Genomic DNA, 25,224 nt, shown 5'->3' with positions numbered 1-25,224 from the left:
TACAAAATCAACCGAGTAGCTCTTTGCAGTTCATCAGTTAAACTGCAGAGGGATTGCACTTATACTGTCCATTGGCACGACGAAACCGCTCGCACAATTCAGAGTCTAGTTTCACCTCATGGAAAAAGGCTACAGCACCCATCACAACATAAGGACTTTGCTAAGCCAAAAGGCAGCAAACAAAAAGACGGCTGCGGTTTGTTGAAACACGGTGCGCAACGTTGGGCGGTAGCAGTCATAGGAGACATTTCTACGATTTAGGACAATATGAACAGCAACATAAATCACTTTGAAAGTTTTCAATATACCCAGTATCTGTCAAAAGCAAAGTTTTACACTGTTATTTACATGAAATGCACATAAATAATAGCCTCTCCCCTCAGCGCAAACAGCTAACCGCACTTGCTGGCACTTGCGCTGTGCAAGCGCACTGGTGCGCGCGCATGCTTGTTTTTGAAGGCTGCCTGGGGCGGGGCGACGTGTAGTAAAGACTCAATGTTACTAATCCAACGGCATACAGTGAAGTCAGCATTCCAGGGTCACGACGGCAGCGTTCCCCACAGCTAACAGCACTTCCTGGCACTTCCGCTGTGTTTCGTTTAGTATCGCTATCTAAATTTCGAGCCTACTAAAATATACGATGTGCTGCCGTTCCCCTATTTTATATACCTGCTTGACCTTCTGGGTCAGACATGTCTCCATATTTGGCGAAATAAAATTCACAGTAAATGATGATAGTTATATTTCTTTGATAGTGATTGTGAGGGAGAGCTGTCTATTGGTGGGGGTGTTATTGACAGTGGGGGTAGGTAAGTTGATATGGGCTGAGGAGCATAGAAGGCAGAGAGTATGAGGTGATGCAGTCCGCAAGGTAGTAGGTTGGGTAATGGCATGGATAGATTTGAAGAAGAGCAGTTCAAACTTCCAAATGGCTTTTTTGGGGGCATGTTAGGCAAGATTGTATGCAGTACCCTTTGGGTGCACTACAACAACCCTGACCTCCTGGCGATAGGAACCCAACCTTTGGTATAAGTCTGTACTGCACAGGCTGGTAGCGTGTTGAGCAGCCAGGCTTATCTCAAGAGGGCTCCATGTGAGCTGTCGGGGAGTTATACAAAGATTCACAGTGACAAGTATTCAAATAAACTCTTACACACAAGGTTTCTTGATTAAACAATTATTAATTTAACAGAGTAAGCCGCCTTCAGAAGTGGCAATATAACAGTAACACTCAAATACACTTAAAAAATACATACTCTTAATATTTCTAAATCAGCAAGTACCCATTTGGGATGGCCCACAGACACTTCCTAAAACCTCAGGTGATGCCAATAGTTAGGGTGCTGGGGACATTAATATATCACTTTTGCATTTAGAATATTCTTGAGAGAGTGTCAAAGAAAAGAGGTTTCAGAAATAGACAAGTATTCACACAGTTCTTCTTAAGCAGGTGAGTACTTTCAGAATAACCCCTCCCCCCCCAATGCAAAGTCAGATAACCCTTTCCTGGAAGGAAGACAAAACACATAAGCAAGAGAGAGAAGAGTCATTCAGGGAGTCAGGCCAGCTAATGTTAAATTAGCAAAAGTGAAGGTGAGCTGAAACACTTCCTGCAGGTAAGTAGAAAATCTTTCACGATGTTTAAAAGGTCTTTTGTAGAATAGAAGAAATCAAAGTAGGTGTTAGGGAGAATTCTCATTTCATGGCTAATTTCCCTTACCTAGTGAGTCCCTCAGCAGCTTTCCTGAATCTCCGGAGTTGTTTCTTTTCCACTTGGTAAGAGTGTGAGCTTTTCACCACTATTACTTGTATTTTGCTATGTGTTTTTACCTGTTTTTGGGATTGTGGGCTCTGGAGTTCACCACTTCAGTAGCCCCCTTCTTTGTGTGTGTCACACAGCACCTTCAGTGCTGTGGCACAGGGTTGTCTTTGAGACTTCCCACCAACTCTATTTCTGAGGTGACTACTGTCCCCCAGAAAAGGGTAAAGTTACCATTAACTTTACTTAGTCAATCTACCACAGATCCAGTACACCCCATCTTCCATGGAGTACTGGAAAGGGTTAATTTGTGTCCCTTTTTATCTGTACCTCCTAGAGCATTGTTTCGATCTTTTAACATTTAGACTTGGCTGGTGGCAGTGGTATCTAGCCTAACTTTTCTACCGTGATTATATTAGATAGACGTAGTATTGTTCTTGGCTATTATATTAGCCTCAAACATAAAACCCACTTGACCAAATCGTCTTCCTTTTTGCTGCGGTTGGGTTTATTCCCATTTCTTTTTGTTAAAGTCCTTCTTGTGTTTTACTTTGCGCGGCAAACTAGGTTTGCCTTCTTTGTTTACTGTCTTTTGGCGGGCTTCTGCTCAGAAGCCCTCCTCAAGGCGCCTGGGTGTCTAGGTGGGCTGAATGTAAGGGAGGGGTGTAGTCACCCCCCTGCACAGGGTATCCTAGGAAACCCAAGTCGCACTTTGTCATGATTGGCCAGGGTAGTTGTCCGGGCTGGACAACCCCCCCTGCTGGGTGATTGACAGCCAGGCTGTGTGAATGGGGGTTTTTCGCTTAAAAGGCAGGTCTCTTGGGCTAGAAGTCGGAGAGTCGCCACTGGAACTACAAGGGACCGAAGAGAAGCGGAGAGAACGACGGCTGCTGCAACTACCCCGTCCCGGTGAAGCCCTGCTGCAGTCCTGAGCTATCTGCCCTTCAACGACTAAGAGGAGATCCAGTCCGGAGTCTTCTTCCCTTGAGCCTGGTGGGGATAACCAGCTCATCTTCCACAGCCAGAGGATCGTCTTCCTTGGTCGAAACCGCTGCACACAGCTGTAGTGGTCCGGATAGCCATTTGAAGAGCCTCTCCTGTGTTTTTAAGGAGCACACCTTTTATTCGTTGTCGCTGCTGCTGGCTTCATCCCTGTGTGGTGCAGACCCCCTTCAGACGTCCTCCTTCACAACGAAGCTCCAGGAATTGTGGGTCTGCGTGAAACCAACAGGAACAACTGCCAGGGCACCAGCTGCACCGTTGGAATAAGCACTGTGTTCTACTTGAGGAAACTGGGTGAAACCCTTTTCTTCATTTCCAAGGCTTGCCCTTGTCTTCCCTCCTTATTACTTTTGCTTCCGAAACATTGACAATGTCGCAGTACTCTTGGCTACTTTGAATTGTGAACTATCTGTGTGATCTTCGGCAACAGGCCCCGGTGTCACTTGACCCTGGCTCCGGCCCTTTGACTTTTGAACTCTTGTCTATGAGTTTTTCTCGATTCTGTCTGCCTAACCTACATATTGCCTGTGATTTTTGCCTCCAACTCCCTCTGAGTATCTCAGGTGCTAAGTGTGTTTTTGCTCCGGTAGCATTTCATGTCACGGATACACGTTTAGTTAGTAGACCGAACTTTCAATAAGTGATCGCAATCGTATTCGCGGTAACGTGTTTTGTGCATAACAACATTGGTTCAATCAAACACAGGGTACTTGCCTTGAGACATACTGTACAAAGTGAATTGGTTAGTTGTAGTATATTTAACGTGTGGTTTTTGTTTAAGTTTAATAGAAGTGTTGTGTTTATAACGAATGGTTTAAAAATAAATGTACTTATATTTTTCTACCTGAAACCTTGAGTCAGTGTTTGCGTGAGTCACAGTAATTGTGGTCCCTTTGTGTAATCTCTGCTACTGCTCATGTACTCTTGAGATAAGCCTGGCTGCTCCGCCACTGCTACCACTCTGACATAGTAGTACAGGCTTGTACCAAAGGTAAAACTTGTATTGCCACCTGTGGTCTTAATTGTGTTTAGTGGTCCCTAAGAGCACTGCACAGGATTCTGCCTAACAGTAGGGCCACAAGCTGATTAGGCTTGTGAGGTAAAGAAGCTGATAGCAACTCTACAGATGCAACCAAGACAAGTCTCCAGCGAGGACAAGCAAGGTGGCACAACAAGACGTAAGTTTGAATGGATTGTGTCCTCCAACGTATTCCACTTCTTTGACATGTAATGTCCACAGCTGTGTACTTGGAAACTTTTTTAGCAGAGGGCGTCCTGCATCGATGGCGTTGGGCCGATGTCCCTCAAAGGCCTCTCTCGAGGACGACGTCACCAGATGTTATAAATTTGGTTGTGCAGTGCCTGTAGCCTCAGTTTTGTTTTTCTGCAAACGTGTTTGCTTTGGAGACTCTGCGCGTCCTGTGTATTCCTCATGAATATGTCTTCTTATTCCACCCCTCCGACTCAATGGTCTGGCTTCAAGACTTGCCGGACTGCAAGTCGAAGATGTCGATTACCGACCCGCATCGCATTTGTTTGTGGTGCTTGGGCGAGAGTCGCAACACCAACGACTGCTAAGGCCTTGTGGGAGCGTAAGGGAAAGCTTCAGGTAGGTAGGTGTTCTAAACCCAGTAAGTCCTGTAAATCTATGTCCAAGGGGGGTGTCCACCGACGATTCGAGGGGCGACTCTCCACGTCAGAAAGAGTCCTGGGATCTCTGTCCCAGATTTGTTCCCGCCATTCGTCCTCCTCGTCTCGGCAGTCTAGGAAGCACCATCACTGATCACCTTCCATGTCCTCTTCGGAGGATGGAGCCGCGAGGAAAGTGGCTTGTCCAACAAAGTCCTCGACTCAGGCGGAATGGGCTCTGCCTTCAGGGAGCAGATGTTGGCGATTTTCCAATCGCAGGGCACAGTTCCGTCCGCGCCTTCTGACAAAGCCAGCAAGGAATGGTCTCGATCCGTGGCTCGTGCGCCTTCAGGCTCGGGTCCTCGGTGCGATCCTCATAGGGAACCTTTGAGGTCCCGTTCGGACAAGGCTTAGGATGGTCGCAAGCGACGTGGTTCCAGGTCTCGGCCCTCGTCCCCAGCGAGACCGCAGAAACCTGCTAAGGGCTCGAGGTCGGCGCCGTGTCCGTCTGATATGGATGTCGAAGCTTTGCCTTCATACCAGCCCTCGGCACCTTCGGGGCCTTTTGGCTGGGATTTGCCGTTGGAGGTCCCTGGTACAGTGGATCCTCCAAGGAAGGCTACTTCCAAGTCTGCAAGGCCTGTTAAGGACTCCAGACCCTCGGCTGTCCCAAGACAGGACTTTTACCTCCCTCTGGTTGACATCTATGAGGAGGAGAAGGAGGAGGAGGAGAGGTCAGATTTGGATTTTGACCCTGTTGAGCCTGATGTGGCTCCTGTCTTTTCAGGGTACAGTCAATTGGAAGAGTTAAGGCAATCTCTTCATGATGCCAGTGGCCTAGACACTTCTTCTGAGGTGAAATTTGTCAGGCCTGAGCCTGGTGCTCATGCTGAGTCATCCTACTGGAGACTGATGGCTAGGGTCACGGAATATCTTGGTTGGTCCGCTCCGCCTGAAGCTTTTCTTCAGGATGACTTGACGGATATTTTAGATCAAGGTCCGTCCTCTGACCCGGTATTACCTTTTCATTTGACCTTGCAGAAAAGGGTGGCGGCTGCTTGGCAGACCCCCGATTCTCTTCCGGCAGTTAACAAATCGTTAACTAAAAAATACTGCCCTTCCGGTAGCGACCCCAGTTACCTTTCATCTTACCCCACTCCCGAGAGTTTGGTGGTTCAGGTGGCTACGGCCACCTTGAGGCAGGCGGCGTAACCTACCATCCCTCCAGATAGGGATGACAAATGCTTCGACGGTTGGGCACGCAAGGTGTTTTCTGCGGGAAGTATGGCGCTAAAATCCACTTGTGCCTTGGCAATATTTTCACACACTCTGTGGAACTGTTTCTCTTGCAGCGGAGCATATTCCCGAAGGGGAAGAAAGGGGAAGAAAGGGATGGGTTCCTTGTTCTCGTGCAAGATGGCAAGGATGCCATGTGTGAATCCCGTCAGTTGGGTTTGGACATGGCCGACAGTGTTGGCAGGTCCATGGCTGCGAGGACAGTTATAAGGACAGTTATACGCAGATTTGCGTGGTGGCGGAAGTCGGGTTTTGCTCCGGATGTGCAAGCCTGTCTTTTGAACATGCCCTTTGATGGTGCACATTTGTTTGGCAGCAAGGCTGACGAGAGTCTTGAGAGGATGCAGACCTCAAAAGCTGCAGTGAAATCTTTAAGCGCAGCTGTGCGTCAACCTCCACCTTTTCGTCTTGCGGGACAGCAGTGGAGGGGAGGTTGTTTTCGTTACTACTTCTCCTTTGTTAGAACGAGAGGAGCCGCCAATCAAAGTGGTCAGCGAAAAAGTACCCGTGGTGGTCGAGGAAATAGAGGTGCCAAAGCCGCTCAGGCAGCTGCCTCTTTGCCTTCAAGCGCTGCCGCAGCCGCTCCAAAACAGTCATGAGGCCCTGTCCCATGGTTCGCCGGTTGGGGGCAGCCTGTCTCAGCATCTCGAAAAATGGCTGTAACGCTCACCTGGTATCCACGGGGACGTCACTCAGCCTGTTCTGACCTCTTACGACCTCGAACCCTTCCCTGGAGTCCACTCGACTGGAGACTGGGCCTGAAACACAGGATTGGTAGAGTTTAACTCCCTATTGTCTCTGTGCGCTTGAACCCCTTCTTCCCCGGGGTCCAACCCTTCCCTTTGATCCACAGCTCACCTTGTTTTCTTGGATAGTGTGCTCTCCGTCCTGCTTTCAGCACAGGGGCGCGTTGATTGATGCAGGCTTGTTGCTGCCTAGTTACTTCACTGGCAAGAGTCCGACAGGGAAGTATAATGAGTCTTTTGAACAGTTCTCTAACTTCGTTCCTTTCCTTCCTTAGATGATGGCCGGCGTCCGGGGATGATGGCGTGCTGCTGAGATGAGTTGCGCTGAAGGTGAGTGAGAGCGCGATGCACCCCTTTCGCATTTGCATTGAACTGAGTTCTTTTTCTGTGTCTTTTAGGTGCCGTGACGTTTTCAGCGTGCATGCCGGTTATGAAGAACAAATGCAGTGGGTAAGCGCGGTATGCGGCACCTCTAGATGTTTCCACGCTAACCTGGAGTGTCTTTTCCCTCTTGCAGATGGATGGGAAGTTCCGGAGACAGAGTTCCCCCAGAGCGGCTGGGATTCAGGTAAGCGTTTGAAGCTCGTACAGTATTTAAAAATAAGCTAAGATTTGCAGAATGCTTATTAATGTCTTTTTTCTGTTCTTTTCCCTTTTCCCTAGGCAGCGGCGTGCCGGAATGGGAATGACACCGCCGAAGATGCCCGCAGAACAGAAGGAGCGAGGAATGATAGGCAGAAGCACCGCGAGGTAAGGCTGTTCCTAACGGTGTTCTTGTTCTTGCAGGAGCTGAGCGCAGAAGAAAGATGCAGGCCTGCTGGAGACCGATCCGAACACGGTGAGTGTCACGCTGCAGGTGCAGAAAACGCAAAGCATGTTTCTCAGCCTGGGTATGGCTTAAATAGTCTCTGGGTATCCCAGGTGTCTCTGGGCTGAACCAGACCCAAAAGACTAGACCGCACATGCAGTTCTGGGAACCAAAATATGTGGGGGCATCCATATTGTCCCCATCAATGCACTACAAGTCCAATCCCCAATGTTATCCTATGGGCGTGAGTGAGTCTGGTGCTTCAAGCACCTTGTTTTACTCCAAGTAGGTCTTTGGAGGGATGGAGAGGCCCTTGAGGGCCATGTAGGTATGTAGCTCCAGCCTGACATCTTGGGAGGGCTAAGGACATGAGGGGCAGGAATCATGACAATGGCGAGCTATTACTTCGTATGCGTGGGTTCTGTATACAATAGCTCATGGCCACTGCCTTCCCTTCCTACAGCGGCCTCCCGACAATCCACTGGGGACTGTCTCTTATGAAGCGTCCAGATCCGCTCCTTGTGCAGGAGATTTTGACCCTGCTAGAGAATGGTGCTATAGAACTGGTGCCTGTATCGGAGAGGAACAAGGGATGGTATTCCTCATATTTTTTTAGACTGGGGATTGAGACCTATCCTGGATTTGCGTTGGTTGAACAAACTTCCGAGGAAGGAAAAGTTCAAGATGGTCACTCTTTCTCAAGTCCTCCTGGCCCTTCACCTTCAGGATTGCTTGGTCTCTCTGGACCTACAGGGTGCTTACTTTCATGTGCCGATTCATCCCAAGCACAGGAAGTACTTGAGGTTTGCGGCTGGCGACGCGCACTATCAGTTTTGGGTCCTGCCATTCGGATTGACCTCCGCCTCGAGGATCTTCACCAAGCTAATGGTCGTGGTGGCAGCGTATCTCAGGCGAGGGGGGGATTCACGTCTACTCCTACCTGGACGACTGGCTGATCCGTGCTTGTCTCCCAGACAAGCATTGGATCACTTCGGTCCCACCTGCTGCTCCCTCCATAAACTGGGCTTCGCCCTCAATTTCAAGAAGTCGCATCTGACACCTTCCCAACAGCACCAGTATATCGGGCTGTGTTGGACACGTCCTTGGGGAAGTGCTCGCCTCCCAAGGTAAGGGCTCATCACATTGTACAGATGGTGGACAGGTTTCAACATGCCCAGTGTCTCCCGGCTTTCGAATTCTTAAGGTTGCTCGGCTAATGGCATCCTGCATTTTTCTGGTGCCAGAGGCCAGGCTGAGGATGAGATCCCTGCAGTGGGTCCTCAAGATGCAGTGGTCACAGTTCCCAGGCGAGATGTCAGATCCTTTTGAGATTCCACTCTCGGTCTCCCAGGATCTTCTGTGGTGGGCCAACGAAGGCAACCTGAGGAAGAGGGAGCCGTTTTGGCGACCATGACCGGAGATGACTGTAGTGACGGACGCTTCCCTCACAGGATGGGGGGGAGCCCTCATGCGAAAGACTTGACGTCCAGCGGTCGTTGTTCTCTGTCGGAGTCGAAACTCCACATCAACCTGTTAGAGCTGAGGGCCATCAGGCTGACCCTGAAGGCTTTTCTGCCGTCTGTGCTGGTGGGGTGGGGGGGAGTGTCCTGATCATGACGGACAACACAGTGGCCATGCATTACGTTAACAAAAAAGGGGGGGTGGGGTCACTCCTGTTGTGTAGAGAGGCAGTGCAGCTCTGGTTCTGGGCAATTCAGCAGGGAATATCGCTCTCGGCACTTCATCTGGCCAGAGAGGACAATGCAGCAGCGGACGCTCTGAGCAGGCAGAGCACAATCTCTCACGAGTGGGAGTTGGCTCAGGAAGTCCTTCTGGAGATCTTCGCCCTTTGGGGAACCCCACAAGTGGATCTCTTTGCCACCAATGCCAACCGGAAGTGCAAGAGATTCTGCTCAAGGGAATTTCCTCCGAGAGGATCCTTAGGAGCCACATACTTGGTGAATTGGTTATTCCCACTTCTGTAGCGTTTCCTCCAGTCCCCGTCATTCCTCAAGTCCCCGTCATTCGTCAAGAGGTTACGCAGGTTCGGATCCCACATGATCCTCATTGCTCCGGGTTGGGCCAGGAGAGCGTGGTATCTGAACCTTCTAGAAATGTCCATCTGCCCTCCACGCCGTCTTCCCTACCGAGAGGATCTGCTCTGGTGCGCGGGCTCTGGGGGGCGGGTCAGGTTCTCCATCCAGAGGTCAGGACTCTCAACCTTCACGCTTGATATCTGTAACGTTGAGGTATAAGGATTGGGACCTCCCGGATGACGTTATGGAGGTGTTGCTTTCGGCCAGGGGGCAAGCAACTAAATCCCTGTACTGTTGCCGTAAGTTTTGCGACTGGTGCAGAGGACAAAATGTTGATCCTTTTCAGTGTTCCATTCCCATGGTTTTATCTTTCTTTGGTCAACAGAGGCCTTCAAGTGGGTAAAATTAAGGGTTACCTGGTGGCGCTGTCTATCTTCAAGCGCTTGTCTGAGATATGTTCTTACTAATGTGCTTCCGCCGTCCCCTTTCCAGGTGCCGGTTTGGGATCTGAATTTGGTATTGAAATTCCTGATGGGTGCTCACTTTGAACCTTTGCGCTCTTGCCTCTTGAGATTGTTGTCTTTCAAGACAGTGTTCTTGGCTGCGGTTACTTCGGCTCGCAGTGTGAGTGAATTGCAGACACACAAGGATAGGGTTGTACTGAGGGTACGTCCTTCCTTTCAGGGTCAGAGTGGACGTTCAGCTATTTGTGGGATATGCTGGTCACCGACCAGGCCAGGCTGTTACCAAACAGACCTTGTCCAGGTGGATTATCCTCACCATTACGGAATGTTACCGATTGGCGGGTAAGGACCCTCGGGAAGGGCTGCAAGCTCATTCCACTAGGGGAGTGGCTACTTCCACAGCCCTACAGCGGGGAGTTCCTATTAGGAATATTTGTGATGCAGCAACATGGGCTTCTATCCACACCTTTGTGAAACATTACTCCCTGGATACGCTCCATGGTCAAGATATGGCCTTTGGTAAGGCGGTTTTTTATTCCGCCATTTGATTGGGTACTCTAAATTCTTTTGCCTCCTCCATTTTCTGGTACTGCTTTGGGAATCTGTCAAAGATGTGGAATACGTTGGAAGACACAATCTGTTCGAAGAACAAGTTACTTAGCAACTGGCAACGTTCTTTCAACTGGATGTTCCTCCAACGTATTCCACATCGCCCTCCCAGCCTGCCCCTCTGGAGAATTTCCTATGCGATTGCAGCTTACGTTTTCGCAAGGCTATGTGCAGTCAAGCAGGCATTGGATGTGTGCATGTCACATGTTATGGAGGAAAAACATAAACTGAGGTTACGGGCGCTCTGCGTCCTATTTATAACATCCGGTGACGTTGTCCTCGACAGAGGCCTTCGATGGACATCGACGCAGGACACCCTCTGCCTAAAAAGTTTCCAAAGTACACAGCTGTGGACATTACATGTCAAAGAAGTGGAATACGTTGGAGGAAAATCCAGTCGAAAGAATGTTACCAGTTGGTAAGTAACTTGTTCTTCTCTCAGACTTTACAGTACCTTTAGGTTGAAGAAAAATGCAGCAGATGGCGTCTGTTCCTGTGCAGCTCTGCAGATCCTGGTGTTCCTGGGCCTCAGTCATGGGGACAAGAGGGAGGACGTCTGGGGACTCCTGCACTGTATTGGGACGGTTACCGACCGCAACCGGCAATCTTCAAACAAGTGGCACTTCAGTGTTTCAGCTCCTTGTGTCTACCGCAAATGGCACCAGCGCTGTTCGTGGTTATCAAGATGGGCTTTCTTTGCATCTGGGGTCCTGCACTCTGTTGAGAGGGCTCAGGCTCGGTCAGTCATGCTTCCTGGGAGTCCGAGGATCTTCCTGGAGCTCTTGGCCAGCTTAAAAGCAACGTACACAATCTGGGGGTCCGTCTCCCTGGTTATTCGGTTCCAGCAGCGACTGCAGTGGAAATTCAAACAGCTCCGAGGCGGCTTACTTTGGAGTGGATTGGCCCCACCAACTCAAAGGGAGAAGTCGTCCTTGCAGGGGCTTCTCTCTCGACACGAATTCGGAGTTTCAGCACAGCAGGGCTTCACCGAGCAAACCAATTGTCCAGGAGTTGCAGTAGTCGTCCTCTTCAAGTTCTTCTTTGGATTCCTTCGTCCAGTGGTCGACTCTGCCTTCCAGGCCAAAAAGCCTCGCCTTTTATGCAGATTTCTCCCATTCATTCCAGCCCAGCTGTCAGTCACCCATCAGGGTGGCTTTCCTTTCCGGACAGCCATCCGGCCAATCACCGAAGAGTGACTTCCTGTCTCCTAAGAGACTAAGCACAGGGAGTTTCAGGCACCTCCCTTGCTTCCTGCCCCTGCCAGACACCCTGGAGCCAGAGGCGGGCTTCACTCAAGACAAAACGAACAAAGGGACCAAACCTGGTTTGTCACGCAGAGTAAATCTCAAGAAGGACCTTTCCACAAAGAAATGGTGAAAAAAGACCCGGGCCATTTTGACGAAAATGGCACCGTTGGGTGCTTTACTGCAGGTGCGAACGCAGCCCGTGGTAAATGCACACCACAGTACTTAAAAGTAAACCACTGCCACCAGCCATTCATCGAGGAAAGGGTAACATAAAAATGTTACATGAGAAGCTAGACAAAGGGGATACTAACTAACCCCTCCAGCACCCTATTGTAAGATAGTGTGTGCAGGGTCTAGAAAGTTATAGATGTAAGTAAAGTCAATTTCACTTTACTGTTCTTGGAAACAATGTATCCAAGAGAAGGTATTTAAACCTTTGGGAAATCTGAAAGATTTCTCTGTACCACTGCACTGAAGGTGCTGTGTGACACAATGTAAAAGATGATGCCTATGGAGTTTGCCAGACTCCATAACCAAAATAAACAGTGTTCAAAATCACATTAAAATACATGAGAGAGTGTGGAAAAGGGTCTCACTCGCTCCAGGTTAAAAATTTAAGTCCCCAAAATCCAGCAAAGTTGCTGGGGATCTCTAAGGTAGAGGGGAATTGACACATTTCTGAGAATTCTCCCTAATAGGGCATTTAAAGCCCTCCAGCATAGTGGCAATGGGCTAAAGTGGGGTATGATCTATGTAGGTTATAAAGGGTGTGTAACACAGTTCAATACTTTGTTAAAGAGAAAGAAAGAAAAAAGAGTAAGGCCCAGGAGTAAGCCAGAGTATTTTTCTTTGCCGAGAAGGAAGTCATTTTTCTTCCATCCTCGGAGTTTATCATCCATCACCTTAGACCCTCCAGTGGCTAATGGTGGAGAGGCAGTTAGTGATGCAGTGTGCGATATCTGGGGAAATGGAAGGAAAGGAATAGCGGGTCTGCATACCTTTTGTCAGAAGACAGGCTACGTGATGCTGAGGATGAGATTAATGTGGCCAGTCATGGTGGTAAAGATGGTGAAAGGGAGTGTTCCTAAGACTGACTCTTGGAAGATGCCCACTGAAAGGGGGTCAGGAGAAGGTGCTCGAGTTCCACTAGATAACGAAAAAGCAGTTGGAGAGATAGGTCACCTGTTTTTACACAGTGTGCATAAAACCTAGGGAGGAAACAATTTGGAGGCGGGAGTGATCATCCAAAGTTTTGAAGGAAGGTAGCAAGAAAAAGTAGAAAAAGGATGGGGGGAGAGCTCTACGTGGTGAGTAGTGGCAAGGAAGCTAGAGACATGGGTGAGAGCTGTCAGTTTTCACTGCAAAATCCAGATTGGAAGTTGTCCGATGTGTGTGCTTTATCTGTACCATTATGTGATGGTCATACTTTCTCCACGATATACACTCCTTCATGAATATATGGGGATGGGTTGTGACATGACTTTGTAACACGCTAACTCTGCTGACATCCTCTGAACTGTCAGGGCTTTACTGCCCAAACTATGCAAAGCTTGGTTCACCTCTCATGATCGCATTGGGTCAAAAGTTAGTATACACTCCCCTGGTACTACCACATAAGCAGATCTTTAACTGTACATGTTACAACCCCACATCCCCTGTGCACAATCCCTTCTAATTTCCACTGCAACATGGCGTCTGCTGTTGGGGCTGTGTCGAACTGCGGGGTCTTCCTTTGGCTCCCTGTTAGAAATCTGGGAGTAATAACGCATGCACAAGCTTTTTGTCCACACACGCTTTTGCTTCATTATGATGGCTAGGGGAGTTCGAAGGCAAAGCTTCTTTCTGCCAGACTCTGGCCTCCAGCCTGAGAAACTTTGCGAATTGTGCAATTTGCACAGCCCACCTGCAATTGCAAGTTCGACAGTAAATGAGTTAATTGCGGCATTGAGTATTAAAAGGGGGAGGGCACCCTAGATCCCTGGGCTGACATAGCCCTTTAGCCCAAACTTGAGAGATCTTGGTGTACAAGCAAAGTGACCTTCCATGATGTATTAAATGCAATAGCTGATTATTTGGATTTTTTTATTAACGAATTCTAGTTGTGCAACCAATCAACCGCTTGTCTTGGTGCCTGCAGGTCGTCCTTATACTATTAATATCCATGATAGTCTACAAATCGGTTTCCCTAGTAGTATCTGTGAGCACCCTAAATCAGACTCTACACAATAAACTTCATCCGCCCTTTCCACTAAAAACGGTTGATGATTGTTCAACCGTGCAGAACGATTCCTTTCCACAAACTCCATTTCAGCCTGATCGTGAAAATAATCTCATTGGTATTTTTATCTAGGCTGGATGCAGCATTGCAGTTGTTAGGTTTCGCTCACAGAGCAGCACTTTCACAGATTGACTGTCTCCTTACTATACGCACTGCTAGCACAGTCTGGTGGTAGTGTATCTGAACATTGTCTTCAGTAATCCGTTTAGTGTTTCTTGCAGCGCCCGGTGCCCAATCTCCGGCCCCATAATTCAATATTCTTGCGATAATGGTTCCTGGAGAAGAGGGTGATGGGGGTGGGGATACTGCAATCTTCGAAGCAGTCCCTGCTGCTCCACAACCTTCTCTCGATATGCAGGCTCTTAGATGTCGAAGTTCCATCATTAAATGAACATGTCTGCGCAGAGAGCACTCCGCCTGGTCTTAATGTGGCTAGGCCCTATTTTAAATGGATGAATTTATTTGCCTTCTCCGTGCTGCCAACCGAATCCACCAGACCGTTTCACGTCTGCACTGCCAGTTTCAGAGAATAGAGAACCCGTGCACAGGTGCAAATCTATCCGTACATGGTTTGGTTTCATTTTCCAAGCTTTCAGTATCCAGGACCTTGCTCTGGCCGAGAGCGGGTTAAAAAGGTAATTAATTAGTCGTGCCATGAGAATTAATCATTCTATTTGTCACTTTACAGTTTTTAGTTGGCCCAATAGAGCTAGCTTTCAGACACCGAAGTTCCTGTGAGCTGGGGCTGTTTAGCTCCTCCTGTTGGTAGCCTAGAAGTGCCTGTTAAGCCTGACACTTAAAGGTATCAGGAGCTACTTTAGACTCTGCGGCCTACTGATGCAATTGAAACTTAACTGTCACATTAATTGTGCGTTTGAGAGTATGTAGATAAGGAGCATTATTTAGAACACATCTAGTTGACATTTAAAAGATAATGGGGCGATATAGAATAGTCACAGGGTTATAGTTTGCATCTTTTGTGCAAGAAAGATTTGTGGTACGCTGTGTACTAGCTTCTCATTCCCCAGAGGTGGCCCTTGCCCTCTGGGGGATGCCTAAACCCAGGAGCTGCTTTTTGCGTCTGCTTATCAAATCTTTATTTCAAACCCTGCACTTGCCCTCTAACTCCTCCTCCATGGCTGCCTTGATCAGGCAGTGCTTGCTTTACTTCACTTCTCCCCAATGCTTGTTAGACCACTTACCCTCCAGCAGGATTTCTTAATTTGTAGAAACATTTGTCTACACAGGTGCACCCATCCTGAGTTTCTTGGTCACTGCATGCTGCCGCCACTGTGCACGAATGAGATTCTGCCCCATCCAGGGTCCATTCATTTGCGCTGCAATACATCAGAGCAGAAGCCTTGGGTATTAGACTTGGCATAGGAGGATCCTTCTCCCTTCATCAGTTTGTCTGCCACGAGGGGTCAGACCACTCCCTGAATTCATCCAACTTAGGTTTTTGTACCACTGTTTTTCTGCCACCTGTTTTGTAAGTGTCTATTGGTTTCTTCTTTTGCCAGTGACTATCACATTGGCCTTTTAAGTATTATACAAATGTTCTCAGTCCCCTAAAACTCACTAAATCCTCATACACTAATTTGGTGCTCCAGCCTGAGTTGAAGACCAGAAGTTAGTTTAGAAGCTGGGACCAACCAAACCGCTGCACTACTTTTCCCTGGCTTTCTGTAGCAGTTCCCTACACCCCACTGCAGAGAGGTCTCACTACCATTGATTGCTTCAGCAGATCGGGTACTTGTCCTCCAGCTCTCTGAAGGGGCTCCGGGCCCTTTCAGCTTGTAAATTTGGTCTGCCTCAATGTAAAAACCGGTGCAGGTTCTGTAAAAGCTGTTGGTATTAATAAGGGATTGTGTCGCAAAGGTAATGATGAAAACGGCAGCTTCACAACATTGTTCTGCATTGGAGAGGAAGATGAAGCTCGCGTTGGTGGGCACTGGCTAGCTGCTTTACTTCTCATGTGTTTGCTTATCATAGCCATATGTTCTGTGCCAACATCATTCCTGCCCAACCTTGATGTAGTGTTTTTTTTTATTGCTTATGTGGAGAATGTTGTTTGGTACACGCAATTGTGTTGGCCATAGTTCTGCCACAGGCTGCCCTAAGATTGGATATACTTGTAACCTGGCTGAGACCACAGGAGCATAATCGTGCCCACTCCCTTCCGCCCTCATGCTAGGTGAGGCGAATGGCTGGGGGCCCATATAGCCTGCAGAACTAAACTGTTTGGTGACTGGTAAAGTGCGCCAACATGGCGGCACCCAGGTAGAAATTAAATTTGCCTGGATTTTTTTTTAAATAACCAGGACCAATTAGCGCAGAAGTGGGGTTGTATAAAATGGGGCGGGGGGAGTACCTGGGCCAGGAATCAATTGCTGTTCCGGCCTTGGTGCCTCTAACCAATACCTGCATTCCCAAGCCCTGGCACTAGAGGCGAAAGGCAGGAATTTGCCACTGGGTGGTTGGTATTAATCTGGTTTTGTCACAGGAAAATGGTCATGCTCACACAAGTGATCAGATTTCGGGTACTTTTATAAACAATGAGAAAGTTAACAGGGGTGGACACTGCCTAACACAAATGGCCAAGCACCCTGTGCGGTTAGGGGAGAAAAGGCTGCCTTCCCTATGAGCAACTGCACTCCTTTCAGTGCAAGCCAAGGGGATACCTGCACAGACGTGCTGCAGTATTGACGCGAGGAGGCGTCAGAGCCAAGGAACCCCTCTGGACATACAAATAGCAAGTTGGTCATTTGTGTTGTGGAATAGACTTTCTATTCAAAATGTTTAACTCCTTTTTTTTTATCACCCAAATACAGACTGGTGTCAATAGTGTTGGTGCATGTTCTGTGACCAAGAGCTCATTAACTGTATTGATTGTCCAGTCACAGCAGTGGACAGATGTCCAGGTTACTGTTTGGTGCTGGCTGCTTTCCAGCAATGTATATTCTTATTATGCTCCGCCATTTGTGTATTATGAGTAGAATTCTATTTTGTGTAGTCTAAATGATTAAGTTTGGTTTGCGACTTCCCGTACACGCATGTATGTGACGGTGACAGTAGCCCGAAGCATGGCAGTGTCCTAAGGTTAACTCGCGTTTGCCTCTAAGATGAGGGTTTAGGTGGTATTGGCGTTCTGTAGTATATTCAGACTAGATCTTTGCAACTTTCCACTTCATGTATATTCCCTGTAGGTTTCAGGTACAAGTGGCCATAGATTATAGGGACATGAAGACTTTCCTGGGCACCAAAAAGATGTGTGCAGATGGCATGATGTCACTGAGTTGGCCTATACATATTTAGGTTGGTTGTAGATGGTGGATGGTTGGATTAATATTTTGCTGTGTCAAGTCCACCCCCATATAATGAATGCATCCCCCCTCCCCACACCCTTTCACCTCCCATTTCAATTCCCCTACCTATTGTGCTGGGCTGTGCGTGCTTTCTTTTCTCCTGCCTGTGGCACGTGAAAGGACAAAGACAATTCAACTAGCAAACGCGTCCAGCCCCTATTGATTTAAGGACATGCAGTCGTGTGCTGCAGAAACTACGAGTGTTTCCCAGGGAGTGTGTCCTAAAGGCAATGGTGGAAACGCCAGCTTCTGTCATAACATGCTCCCTGCAAACGTTTTCATGATTTGAATCTGCAATGATTCAGTTGTTGCACATTAATCACATGCCACGCATACACAAAACAGACACCCATTAGTACAATATCGTTCCAGGGACAAGTAGGCATCAAAGGGATGGCTAAAACACATTTCGTTTTGTTTGGTTTTTGAGTGGAATTAAACCTTCAGCAATCTGCGTAGGCAGCTGGCTTAGTATGGAGAATGCAGGAGAAGCTTAGCTTTGCAGTGAAGCCTGAGCCTGGGTGTAACCTAACTAGCTAGAGGATATGCACGCCGCTGATTGACAGCAGGACTAGCATTATGCAAATGTGTAAGAGAGAACAGCAGCTCGGCAACAGTGATATGGGGCTCTGCGAGGGAGCTTTCTACACACGCACGCTATCCTCTCTCAGCTTAGCTTTTCATTTTCCCCGTAACGCTGGCGGTTCAGTTTAAAGGATGATTAAACCACTCTACAGTTGTTATATATTGTCACAATGAAGCAAATATTCACTGCTGTTTGTGTTTTGTCTTCTCCAGTTTATACTGAACGATAAAAAGCATCTAGCTTTACCGTTTTTAGAAGGGCAATGTACTCATCTTAAAACTGTGTGTTTTAAACGCACGAGTCTATTTTGCTCGTTCCTTTCTGTGCTCTTCAGGCTGCAGCTCTAGTATGTAGGTCAGGCTTGGCTTAAGCAGATTTCCTGAGCCTGCGTCAGATTAAGCTGAAGGAATTTTAATAAGCCCTCCCTTGTAGGCGTGGGCCTAAACGAGACAAGCCTAGCTAAGCCTGATCTTTTTTTGTCTGTGGGAAAGAGCTGAGGCAAGCTGTAGACTGCACCACAGCGTCAGAGAGGAAGGCTGCCTGCTGAATTCAGAGCTGAAAATGGTTGGGAAGGCTCGATCATCGAATTTTACTGTTTCTGAAAAGCTTGATCTGCTAAAGCTGGTGAAACCATATGTCACTGTTCTGGAAGAGCACACAAATAAGCACTCTGTGATAGTGGAGAAAAATAAATGCTGGGAAATTGTGGCTGATAAGTACAATGCCATTGCGACAGACCGGCCGGCGCGGACGGCGCAAGGCCTGCGCACACTCTACAAGCGCCTGAAGGAATATGCCAAACAAGAACTGCTCCAGTACCAAAAAACCCAACTGGATTATGAAACAAGCGTCTCAGACCCCACCAAGATTCTGGTGGAGATGATCCCGCAGATCACCAATGTGTGTTTCTTCAGTGACCAGAAGCCAAGGTAAGATTCCCATTTATTTTACTCTTTTTTTTTTTTTTCATTCAAGGCACAGAGCCTCATTTCCTTTTGTGTTACTTTGAGATGGCAAATAAGGTGTTTATGTTCCGAGTAAATGCAATGTTGTTTAAGTACATGCCCACCAACACTGTTAATAGAGGGTCTGTTTTAATGGCACCTTTTGTAAGGGAAGATTACTGGAGGATAAGCCTGTCAGCTCACAGTGGTCTACAAGGTGAAGGCCATTCTGAGAATCAACAGGAAATTGCCTCTCCAACCTTTGCCCTCTCCTCCACACTTTTTCCATCCTCCACACCCCTCCTCTCCGTATCCACCCTTCGAGGCTTTACCAGGCTCTGACATGCGTTGTCCTTCGTACAAAAGACAGTTTATTGAATCAGGAACCAGACCAAATGGATCTCCATCTTGTAGCGCCAGTCCTGTTAACTCTGAATAGTTTTAATCCAGTGTGGAAAACCAGTCTCTGCTTCTGAAGTTGACAGCCATTGCTGGAGGGTCTAACTGCCCTCTGTACCTTTTTATCAAGAATTCCGATCCTACAAACACTGGTTGTACTTTAACCTTCATCGGCTAGTCAATGATTATCCAATTTGAAAGCCTTGCTCACAGAGTAGCGGTAGCTGTCAATTTAACCGAAAATGTCATGCGAAAAGAAGCAACGCTATTTGGGGAGTGTGCATTGTAAAGGCGACCACAATCGAGTGACCTGTGGGGCGAAAGTACTGTATGTCACCGGCTTCCCCTCGTCTCCCCCTTAAAACGCTCTAGAGAAGAAAAACACACACTTATCACCCAGCAAATGCACCTCACACCTGACCTTGAAACCTGTTCTTCCAGTCCTGGGCCACTCCCAAGCAGATACTGACAACAATGCCGATTTTATTCCCAAATGCTTTCTTGGTGTGATTACAGTAGGAACTAAATCGGACGCAAAAGTAAATCCCCCTGCGCTTTAAGCTCCTTATAAACGCATTACAGCGTGCACTTCACCAGTTTAGTTTGTACAACATAAAAACAATTCCTCTTTCAAAGTAAGGACGTGTAATGCAGTTTATCAGGCTGGAAAGAATATTTCTTTTTTTTACCCTTTTAAAAAAAAATTAAAAAGGAAGCACACTTTAAGCAAGCTTTAAAGGATACAGGGACCTTTTTTTGGACCGGATACAGAAACCAAGCACGTAGGTTTTTATCGTGTCGTTTGATGTGCTTATTTTGAATGTTCCCTAAGCCCAACTAAATAAAACTCCAGCCACTTGCATACTAACTCGAATATGGTTATTTGTGCGAGTGGATAGCTTGTAAGCAACTTGGGTTTTGCATTGCCAAAGGCTTCCTGTTCCTTTTTCGCACATTAAACCATGTTGGTGGTTGCTAACCACAGATCGACCAGTTGCTAAAATGTTGTGCTTGGGCAGAAAGATTTTTCTAAACACCATTCCACATGAATAAGCCAGCTGGGATATAGCAAGTACGCTTTACCACATGATTTTATAAGAACATGAGGAAAGGAACATATCATAGACACTTCTTTTGTTGTTTTGATAGGCTGTTCTACTTGATGATGTGACCGTTCCGGGATCTGATGGAGAGCCAGTCAAGGGTTTTCATGCAGAGGAACATTTCCGAGGTTGCTTAGTTGTAGAATCGAGCAATTAGGCTCTTAAGTTTGGCAGATTTCTTGCTATATGTGCTAGGTGGAGGAGTGGGGGGAATCACCTCTAGTTATTGGGAGAATGACCGGTGATGGTGTTTGTACTCGACTCTCCTTCAACTACCATCTACATGTGTGAAAAGATTAAGCATACTCCCTTACCGCTTTTTGTTTATATAGAACACCAAATCAATGGTAGAGCCGTACCAATAAACCACACTCCCGGGTACCCACAATTAATCAGGCTATTAGCTGGGGTAAACAGCAATCCTTTATTATTTTAGCTCCTAGACTGGCACAAAAGTAGGTCCGGATGACACGTGTCAACTCCTCTCTCTTGAATTGTAGTTGAGAGGATATGACGGAGTGTAGCGAACACATATATGTTTGCAAACTGTGTGGTTGGTGGGAAGTGTTATATCATAGAGCATGTCCGGAAACACTCCTCCTGCCACACAAGACGTTAGTCTTTTGGTCTATCATAGCCCAGTTCAGTGTTTGTATCGCCTAATTGTGCCATTAACTAACAATTATTTTAACATAAATTGGTTAAAAAGTGTTTCTGCCCTTTTTTATATGTTCTGTTGCGTGACCGTTCAGCAGTCTTTGTAAGTGACATGAGAAACGAAGGTGGAGGTTGATGTTTGTGAAAAGGGAAGTAGAGACCAGAAGATGGATTTAGTCATGAAGTTGGAGGTAGTGGCAATCTTTATGAGAGGTGGGTGTTTTAATGGAGGGGTGGGTGCCAAGAGGAAAATGGCCAGAATGGCATGGACATGCAAGTGGTTGCGGTTGTGTGAAGACAGTACTAGGTTTGCAAGCAAATGGTATGTGCATGGTGGTAATGCACGATTGATAGCAAAGCATGTTTGGAATTTTGGTGGTGAAGTAAAAAGTAGCATTAATGATGAGTAAAATGGACAAACTGAGCCAGTAAATTAAATCTGGTTTTATTCTGTAGTATTTGAGTAGATAATTTGTCTTCATAATTTAAGCAAGTTGAGTACGAACTTGGTTAAATTGTAGCGGGTTTAACATGAGCATTCGTTATGTGCCATGTAAAAGTAAACTGTCTCTATAAGAAGGTGAATGCGTTTTTCCATAGTTTGGCTTTCTCTTTGGTGTATTCTGCTGCAAAAAAGGTACATTTGAACAAGGATGTCTCTAGTTGAAAGATATGTTGCCTGGAAATTGCATTGTTGTTTCCCTGTGTGCTTTTGAAGACAGAATGCAGTCAATGCCAGTAGTTATTGACCGCATTCTAAACATTCTGATTGGCTAAGAGGAGGTCAATAAGATCTCCATGTGCTAATATAGTCTTATAGAGGGATGACCCCCCACCAAGTTAGCCTCGGGCCATAGGTTGGGGATGGGTCATTATCCCAGTTGATAACGACCCCTCCCTTGATCTGTAAGCATATGACTTGCACGATCTCAATGTAACCTGGCCTAGTAAGATCGTTGTCTGTCTTCCCTCCGTCCCTTGCCTCGTCGTGCCTTGAAACACTTGTGTATAGGCGCGTTGTAAATGCATATCATGATGGTAGTAGCAATACATGTTTTGAGGCTTTGCTGCTGAAATAAAAAATGTTAGTTTAATAATGAGAACATTATTCGACAAACTGAGCTAGTAAATTAAATGTGGTTTTATTTTGTTGTGTTTAAATAACGAGCTTGTCACACGTTAAATATTTCGATTGCAAACTTGGTTAAACTTTCTCTATTAGAAAGTGAAAGCATTTCCCATGTTTTAGCTTTCTCCTTGGTGTGCTAATAGGATGTTGAAGTGGAAAAAAAAGTTCTCTTAGAGAAAAAGTGTCTTGTTGAAAAACGTCTTGGCTGCAAATTGCATTATTCTTTCCGTGTCTGCTTTTTAAGTTAGAATGCTCAGAGTGCAGTCAATAACAATAGTTATTGACTGCACTCTGAAAATTCTAATTGGCAGAGGGGTAGTCAATGGTGAGTTCCATGTGCTAATTCCTGTTACCCTTTGTTGATGGTAAACTAAGTTGACCCTGTCCGAGTTTTAATTGGTAACCAGTAGGGTACACTCACATTGTTTATTCGTGTTCCATAGTCTTCTGATCAGAATAATTTTTTGCTAGCCACTTATTTTTCAAAAGCTGACAAAACAGATGGGACAGAGGCAATGTGGACTTCCATGTTCATGCTATGTCTAGAATGTTTTTACAGAATGCTACTGCCACCGTTACCTGCAGCCCCAAAGTGAAAATTAGCTTTAGTTACTAACACTTAGAATCTGTGCGACTTATACCAGTCTAAAATATACTTCCCAACGTTTATGGCACAGTAAGCTACTGGTCTGGATGTCGTAATATGAAAAGATATATTTCGATGTCATACAATTTGGTTGCTGGTTTGTCTTTGTGGTGGCTGAATTCCACGCACAAAATTAGTGATTTCAAACCTGCGTTTCCACCTCCTGTTACTGGAACCCCTTGAATCCAGTATTTTGGTATCTGCATTGGCTTCCAATGAAGGCTTGCATTTTGCTTTAAAATGGCTGCTTAGCACATTGGCTGGAAGCTGCCAAAACGAGTTTGGGGGTGGAGTGGGGGTAATGGAAGACTTCAGTCTGCTGGACTACACACACGCACACCCACACCCAGCTTATCCAACAAAGTCTCTTCCAGAGGTGCTGTTATGTCTTGTTCTTTCTCAGTAAGTCAGACTAAAATGCACGTAATTGAATGTAGTTGAGATCTGAAGCTTTTCTACTTCGGAAATTTATAATTCGGTACTGATCTATTGCTGTGATGAGGCCCTTTACATCTGTTGTTGTGGGTGTGACGAATCGCAGGAATTCGTCCCTTCTTCCCATGGGGGAGCCTCCCCGTTTGAGACTAGGGAGGTAAGCTCTTTGCAAGACTCTCACTAGCTGCCTGGGCAAGTGGGACCTCACTGGAAAAGACTTCCCCTTAGGGGACAAGGACTTGCGTTCCTGTGTGTAACTCCCCAACCCGTTCCCCATGGTGGCATACATGGGACTATCAGATGTGAAGAACAGTATACAAGGCAGAGACTTGGCTGAAGACAAAGCTAAAACACCCTGTTACAAACATGAAAGGAGATCTGTTTCTTTAAAAGTAGACCTCCATTTAACTGAGCCGAGGAGGCCAGAGGCCGAGCACACACTGAGGCGAAGCAGAGCGATGCATAGGTCGGCAGGGGAAAGTCCCCTGACTGCATCACACCGTAGAGAGGCCGAGCCAAGTATATGCATGCAGCCTGCGGTAATTGCCCTGAGAGCGAGAGAAATCTGCTGGAAGCCCAGTGTTTGTACGGAGAGAGAAGCTGAGGAGAAGGGAGCCTAAATCCCGTCCAAAGATGCCAAAACCACTATGCTGAGAAATCATCAAACCGCGCTCTTGCCCGCAGTGGTATGTGTCCGGTCCAAGGGAGAGGACCGGGATGCCAGAGAAAATGAGGAAGCAAAGCTGAAGCGCACAGAGGTCCTGGAGATGTTCCCCTGCAGATTCCAAGATAATGGGGAGAATGGGAGATCCAGGAGGCCTCTGGGAAATCTTACGTTACAAGAGAAACTCATCCCAGTGAAATTGGCGAGACGTAAAGCTGATGAAACCGGATGTTAATTATGTGAGAAAGAGAATCCCAATAAGAACTGGAAGAGAGCATTAACAGCGGGCCACAAACACCCTGGGAAGAGGGGGGGGGGGTCAAATCACATAGAGAATACCCTGAGAGAAAGAGCACTCCTCTATGAAGTGACGAGTGAAGCCCATAAGGGAGGAGATATATAATACAACCCAATCCAGGAGGAGAGGGAACAATAACTACCAATAAGGCATATCGAGTCTACAAAAGTATGTTAAAAGATTATCAGTGTGGAGCAAAGGATAGACATCAAGTTAAAATGTATCCTTAAAGCGGATGGAAAGCCCAAAACTTGTGAAAGAGTTGCACAAACTTAACTTGTACATAAGGTGATGAGATTATTTAAAGTTAGCCTACTAATAAGAAGTCTGAAGCAAAGGAGAAACATTGCAAGAAAAGACATTTGATGACTTCCTGACGACGGACGAGTTCTGTAGTTATTTATATGGGCATGGAACACCCACATAGCTATAGGGAAAGTTAGGCCTTTCTTCTTATTTAATAAATAACGAGTGAAAATGTCAACCGACTGTCTGTGTCCTCCTCCTGACCTGTGACATAGGGTAAAGAAAGTAAAATGACTAGCCCTTTCTAGAAGAAAATATCCAAGTTGAGACTCATTTGGTTTGCATTTATCTTTCCTAATTTTTTTATTTTTCACTTTGTTTTTTCTGGAAACTTTGTACAGTACTCAGATACCCTGATGTGCTGGGTCAGTAGCTTAATAAAACGCCTACATGGGTGACAACATGGAGCACGTTTTCAGTTGGTTTTACTGTAGTCATCTGTAAACTGGACCATTCAAATTTGTCTTGACTTGGTATAATGTGAGGTGGGGATGAGCTTGTAGCTGTCCTTATGCGGTACCATGCAGAGATAATTTCTTTTTATTTTTTTTTATTTTTAGGTTGTTTTGGCTGAAAACATACCAACCTTTCAACAAAAGAAAACCATACAAATAAGGATAAAAAATCTTAAAACAAAATACAAATATTTACATTCTACCATTTACATTTTACCAATTACAAATCCATACCTCTTATATAAATAAATAAAAAGTTAACTGATTTCTATATTCTACAACTCCATCACCTCTGACGCAAGAACCATTCATTCGAATGAGAAAAAAAAAGTCTCCGTTGTAAATGATGGGAAAACATCAGTC

The 25,224-nt window shown here is 46.4% G+C and overlaps 2 protein-coding genes across 4 annotated transcripts in view; both read left to right on the top strand.

Moving 5' to 3' along the window:
• RAD54B (RAD54 homolog B) overlaps positions 1 to 25,224 on the top strand; it is a 1,336,679-nt gene that overhangs the window by 334,173 nt on the left and 977,282 nt on the right. The window lies entirely within an intron of this gene.
• FSBP (fibrinogen silencer binding protein) overlaps positions 18,272 to 25,224 on the top strand; it is a 130,657-nt gene continuing 123,704 nt past the window's right edge. The window contains exon 1 of the mRNA XM_069621366.1: positions 18,272 to 18,754. Coding sequence (XP_069477467.1) covers positions 18,387 to 18,754 — 368 coding nt within the window. The 5' untranslated portion in view covers positions 18,272 to 18,386. The remainder of the gene's footprint in view (positions 18,755 to 25,224) is intronic.

Source organism: Ambystoma mexicanum, chromosome 5q, assembly GCF_040938575.1.
Source record: "Ambystoma mexicanum isolate Mex_15411 chromosome 5q, UKY_AmexF1_1, whole genome shotgun sequence".
NCBI classification, from domain to species: domain Eukaryota; kingdom Metazoa; phylum Chordata; class Amphibia; order Caudata; family Ambystomatidae; genus Ambystoma; species Ambystoma mexicanum.
This window is presented reverse-complemented; position numbering and strand designations above follow the sequence as displayed.